This window comes from Monodelphis domestica, chromosome X (assembly GCF_027887165.1).
Source record: "Monodelphis domestica isolate mMonDom1 chromosome X, mMonDom1.pri, whole genome shotgun sequence".
Lineage (NCBI taxonomy): Eukaryota > Metazoa > Chordata > Mammalia > Didelphimorphia > Didelphidae > Monodelphis > Monodelphis domestica.
Genome location: NC_077235.1, coordinates 73,429,571 through 73,435,570, shown reverse-complemented (window position 1 = coordinate 73,435,570; position 6,000 = coordinate 73,429,571). Strand labels below are relative to the sequence as shown.

The 6,000-nt window shown below is 48.9% G+C and overlaps 1 protein-coding gene across 2 annotated transcripts in view; it reads right to left on the bottom strand.

The window, feature by feature from the left end:
- Positions 1-614: 614 nt before the first annotated feature.
- Positions 615-6,000, bottom strand: part of PLXNB3 (plexin B3) — a 52,283-nt gene continuing 46,897 nt past the window's right edge. For both annotated transcript variants that reach the window (XM_007506979.3, XM_007506981.2), the window contains 5 exons: positions 4,913-5,060; positions 4,565-4,629; positions 4,327-4,402; positions 1,845-1,919; positions 615-1,415 (listed from right to left, as the gene is read on the bottom strand). In XM_007506979.3, coding sequence (XP_007507041.2) covers positions 1,311-1,415; positions 1,845-1,919; positions 4,327-4,402; positions 4,565-4,629; positions 4,913-5,060 — 469 coding nt within the window. In that variant the 3' untranslated portion in view covers positions 615-1,310. The remainder of the gene's footprint in view (positions 1,416-1,844; positions 1,920-4,326; positions 4,403-4,564; positions 4,630-4,912; positions 5,061-6,000) is intronic.

Genomic DNA, 6,000 nt, shown 5'->3' with positions numbered 1-6,000 from the left:
GTCTCCATCATCCATCCATTTTGACCCGAGTTCAGCTCTCGCTTCATTCAAAGGTATTTTATTTTCCCAGTTGCACATAAAAATCATTTTGCCTGTTTTCCAAGATGAGAAGATCCGAGCCCTCTCCCTTCTTCCCCTCCCGCCTCCCACTTCAGGCCCAAGACGTCTGCTGGACATCCAGTTTCAGATGTCTGAAAGGCAATTGGTTGAAGAGGGCACGCAGAGGGTTAGAGCAGGACAGGCAGATTTGGGACTTGGCCATAGAGCTATGGTCCTTACATCCATGGGAGCTGAGGAGGTCGGCCAATGGACAGGACCCCCAGGGACACCTATGGCTAGGGGACGGGATGTGGAGGAGGATCTGGCAGCGAAGACAGAGAAGGAGCACCCAGCTAGCCCTCTCCAGTCCTTCCCAACTCCCAGCAAGGGTGTTCTCGGCCCCAGCTATCTATTGCTACTGACTAAGTAGGGTCAGGACTACTTCTGGCTCCCTCCCCCGGCGCCCTTGGGCCCAGAAACAGGCCTCCAAAAGGGGGAAGGAGAGTCCTCCTCAGGACACTTCTTGAGAACTGCCTGTCCTCCAGACCCTCCACAAACATAAACTACAGACCAGATTATTTTGAACTTTTTATTTAAAGGCTTCGATCTCATTTATTTCCAAATGGAATTTTCCAGCAAGTAAATAAATACATGGGATGGGGGTAGGGAGGTAGCAGGCCTTCCTTGACGTTTCCCAATAGGGCTGGAGCTGGTGCAAATTAAGATAACCCAGGGCTGCCTGAGACTAGCTATGCCACAGTTAAGAGGCCTTGGAATAAGAAAGGCAAAGCTTGGTGTCCCCCCCCCCCACCCCCCACACACTAATATTCCTAGTGACAAGGGCAAGGGGAAGCCATGGAAGCCACACTGACTTGAGCAGGAAGTCCTGAACATTAGCTGCCCCCTGGTCCTTCTCCAGCATGGAAAAGTGTCCCATGATCCACTTGGGAAGGTAGGGCCAAGCCTTGGCCACTCCACTGCCTGGCTGGCCTCCTGGATCACTCTGCCCCTAACTTCTTCTGAGGCTCTAGGGCCCTCTCTGACTAGTATGGCCGTACTTGGTAGTGGGGAGGGCAGGGAGACTTGGAAGGGCAGAGTCATCCAGGTGACTGAATGGGGAGCTGGGGCAAAAGGCACTGCTGGTGAGAGAGTGGGAGCCCTGGCAGCTGACTTTAGACTGGAGAGCCTGGCTGGGGTAGCTCCCCACACCCAACCAGGCTGGTCTGTCTCCTTGTCCTTAGCCCCAGATCCGGGCTCTGGGGGGGGGGTCCTCACAAGTCAGTAACTTTGTTCTCTACCAGAGCAGCGATTTGTTGAAGCCGGTAGGCCAGCTGCATCTTCTGACCCACGGGGTCTTCTTCCAGGGCACTGATAATCTGGAAGAAGCCGGAGAGAGCCGATCAGCTAGAGTCCCCCCCTTTTCAGCTCTCCCCCCAATTCTGCTTCTGCTGAACCTTAGAGACTACAGTGGTGGTCTTCCTTGGACAAGGGCAAGCTCTCCCACAAGGCCGGAGCATACCTCCCAGAAGCAATCCTGGAGCACTTCCTGGGAGAGATGGAGCCTACACCATTGCTCCCAGCATGGTTAATTGCAGCTTTGGCCCCAGGGTCCCTTTTATCACCTGGGAGATGATTTCCCACTCTGGCTTTAGGGGCTGGGAAGAGAGCTTCAGTCAACTGCTCACTCCCTCCTCTCTAACTTTAAGTGGTTCTAGATAACGGATCTTAAGGGTTCTCCCCCTCCCCTCCCTCCAAGGTTCTAGACCCTTTTCCAACCCCCACCCAGAAGCCCACTTGCTTCTCACCTGGTCATAATACTTGTTGATGTAATTATACAGTTCATGCAGGGCAACCAGGCAGGTGATGTCAGAAGCATAGTTCTGGAGTTTGGGGGGACGACACATTGTTGGGAAGAGTGTCAGGTCTCGGTGGGGAGGGGACCCAAGAGGTCTGAATCATCCCCATTTGGACCCTTGGGCACTGGGAGTTTTTTCCGTTCCTCTCTTCCCTCTGTGCCCCCCCCCCAACAATTGTCCCCATCCTGCTGTTCCAGTCTTATGCCTCAGCTCCCTTCTGCTCTGGCCACGTTGGTCTCACGGCGCTTTTCTATAGCCCTGGAGTTTATAGGGTGCCTCCCACATGTTCTGGCCTTGTCTTTAGGAAGCTCTAGGTCCCGTATGAGCCTGAGTAACTCCTTTTTTTCACCCTTACCTTCTGTCTTAGTATCAATTTTAAGACAGAAGAACAGCAAGGTAACAATGTTTATTACCCCACCAGTGAGACAAGGAAAAGAAAAATCAAAACTGGGGATCATTTACAATTATAATTGTCTGGAGGGAGCTGGATGGCTCAGTGGATAGAGAGCCAGGCCCAGAGACGGGAGGTCTTGGGTTCAAATCTGGCCTCAGACACCTGGGCAAGTCACTTGACCCCCATTGCCCAGCCCTTATCGCTCTTCTGCCTTGGAACCAATACCCAGCATTGATTCCAAGATGGAAGGTGAGGGTTAAAATAAAAAAATAAAAACATCTTTCAGATAATTTTGAGCCACAAATTCTCTCCCTCCCTCCCCTGCCCCCTGCTGAGATGGCAAGCATTCTGATATAGATTTGATGTGTGCAACAAGCACGTAAAACAGATTTCCACATGAACTTTTTTGTGGAAGGAAATGTGAACAAAAAATTAATAAATAAAGCAAAAAAGGTTTGCTTTGGTCTGGATTCAGCCTCCCTCAGTCCGTTCTCTGGAAGCAGATGGCATTTTTGAGCAGGAGTCTCTGTGTTGGGTATTGTATTGCTGAGAACGGGCAAGTTATTCAGAGCTGTGCACTGTATCGATTGCTGTTCCTGCACACAATGTTCTCTGGGTTCTGCTTACTTCACTCTGCTTCAGTTCATGTAATTCTCTCCAGGTTTTTCTGTGATCACCCTGCTCCTCATTTCTTGCAGCACAATAGTATTCCTTTCCAGTCATATGCTGTCACTTGCTCAGTCATTCTTCAATTGATGGGCATCCCTTCACTTTCCAATTCTTTGCCCTCCCACGAAAAGAGATGCTTTAAATCTTTTTGTACATGGAGGTCCTTCCCCTTCTCCCCCTACCTTCATTCATTCATTCGCTTATTTATTTAATTATTTAAAACCCCTCACTTTCTATCTTAAACTAGCCCAGGGTCACCCAGCTAGGAACACATCTGAGGTCAGATTGGAACCCAGGACCTCCTGTATGCAGGTCTGGCTCCTCCCACCTTTAAAAAACTTCCTTAGGGATACAAACCTGGTAATGGTATTGCTGGGTCAAAGGAGATATACTGCGTGGGCAGTCTATGCTTCCTTATCTGTGAAATCAGAGTCGGATTTGATGGCCCTATGGTCGGTCTCCCCTAAAGTCTATGACCCTCAAGAGTGAAAAGGACCCCCGAGTGCAAAAATGTTATAGCTGCTCTTCTTGCAATGGTAAAGAACTAGAAACTTAGGGAGTGCCCATCTATCGAACACATTATAGCATATGGATGTAATGGAATATTACTCTGGGAAGAAATGGTCAAGAGGATGGTTTCAGAGAAACCTGGGAAGATTCATATGAACGGATGCACTAATTTATATGATGGCATCGCCGCTGTTGTACAGACAAGCAACCCTGAAAGACCTAAAGAGTTCTGATCAATGCAGTGGTCAGCCATGATTCCAGAGGACTCCTGACAGAGAGCTGGTGGATCCGGGGTGCAGAATGAGGCGTACATTTTGGGGGATGGCCCCTGTGGGAATTAGACTTGGCTTGTCTGTGCAATTTGTTACAAAAGTTTTTGGGTCCCCCCTTTTCCCCATGGTTGGATAAGGGAGATAGGACACAGAGAGGAAATAAATGCTTGCTGTTGGAAAAAAATCAAATTTACCAAAGAAAATCTATGATCTACGATGCATTGCCTTCAATTATCCTCCTCCTGCCTGTCCATCCTTCCTGGACACTTAGTTTAAGTGGCCCCTCTTCCAGGCAGTCTTCCCTGCTTAACTCAATCCACAAGAAGACAACCACTCCCTCCTAAAAGTTCAAAGCACTCACAGAAAGCTGAACTCACATCTTTTCCTGTGTAGGTAGTTGCTGTATTTTAAAAATTCTTTTCTAGGGCTAAGGCCAGTCTCCCCACTCAGACCATAATACGGCTAAGGCCTGGCTCTCTTGCTCTTGCTTCTGTCTTCCCTAATCTTCACTGCCAAAGCCTGGTTGTCTATTCCATGCAGGACAGCTGCCCCACCTCCCCTCCCCAGGCCTGATTCTGCCACTCACCCCTGATAACTCTGTCAAGGCCGAGTTCATTTCCTGGTAACTGGCAGTTGTATTCTGCCGAATATCTGCGTAATACCTGGGCAGAGGGGAGATATGAAGGAAGGGTTAGCCAGCCCTAGGACCAGTGGGAGCCCCGTACGGACCCTCCCTCAGCTAAATGTCAACCTCCCATGGAACAGGCCCAACGTCCCCCTCCCCTCCTGGTAAGCCCTGCTCTATGGGTCAGCTAGCCACTTACTTCTCCACCATCTGCTTGTATCGGGGAATCTCCCGGGCATAGAGAAGTTTATTCACAGGAGAGTCCTGTCAGCCCCAGAAAAAGAAGGAAGGATTCAAGATCCAGGCCAAATCCGTACCCCGCCAACCCTCTGGCAATCCCCAGCAGACCCTGGCCACAGTTCCCAACACCTCATCCATGGTGCTTCATCCCCCATGGACAACAACTTTCACACTACTATGCCATTCTGGGCCATCCCCCAAACTTCTCCCAGACCCCCTTCCTAGCTTTCTGAGCCTCCCTCACCACAGACACTCCAACAATGTGTCAAAAACCTCCAGAGATGCCATTTCCCCCATTCCTCCTCACCCGGCCCACTTTGTGCTCAGAGATGGTGCAAGAGTCAATGAAGGTTTGAGCGATGACAGTGAGAATAGCATCCACATTGTCTGAGACCCGGACATCAAAGATGAACTGGGGGTTCTTCAGGGTGTTTACCCAGAAGCGCAGCAGTAGGCTGACAGCAGAGACCAGAGAAGGAAAAACATTTTGTTACCTCACCCCAAACTTGACTTTCCCTGAAATCAAGACACTCATACATTGTTGGTGGATATGAACCCTAGGCACAATCTCTTGGGACAGCTATCCAACAGTTTCTTAAATAAGAATTTGAAGAAACTAATGATAATGTTGGATCTAGAAGTCCCACAACTGTGCATAGAGACAAAGAATAGAATGATAAATTGTATGGGGAAAAATCCAAGCTGCTTTTTAAGTCATAGGAGTCAGGAGTTTGGGTTTAATTTCTGGGGCCCCAAAGCTTTGCACAGTAGCAGACTGAAAAGGCATTGAATGGTGCTCACTGGATAAATGGACAACTAAGGCACCATAGAGGAATGGCCAAGCGATGGCATTTTGAGGAAACCGAATATTATGGCAACATTACAAATGGCAAATAGGAGGAACATGAGGAATATAGAAGGATCCTACTTAGGCATCTCTGTACAGATGAAATGGTCAAAGGGCAGTTCTTTTTATTATAGAGTTCTGATTCTCTGTTCATATTGGCCTTTATTCTGGTAATTGCTGGGGTGGTAATATTAAGTTTATTTATTTATTGATAGGTTAAAGCCCCCCACATCTCCCATCTTAGAATCAATATTGCATATCAGTTGGTTGCAAGGCAGAAGAGTGGTGAGGGCTAGGCAATGGGGGTGAGGTGACTTGCCCAGGGTCACCCAGCTAGGAAGGGTCTGAGGCCAGATTTAAATCCAGGGACCTTTTATTTCCAGGCTTGGCTCTCTACCCACTGAGCCCCCCAGCTGCCCCTAATATTAAGTTTATAATAAAAAGTATTTGAAAAAACCCTCCATGATCAGGGCTGGACATAGCCTCCTGTTGGCTCCTGTGGATTCCCTGAATCATCATGGAAATGACAGAGTTGTCTGTCCTTCCTA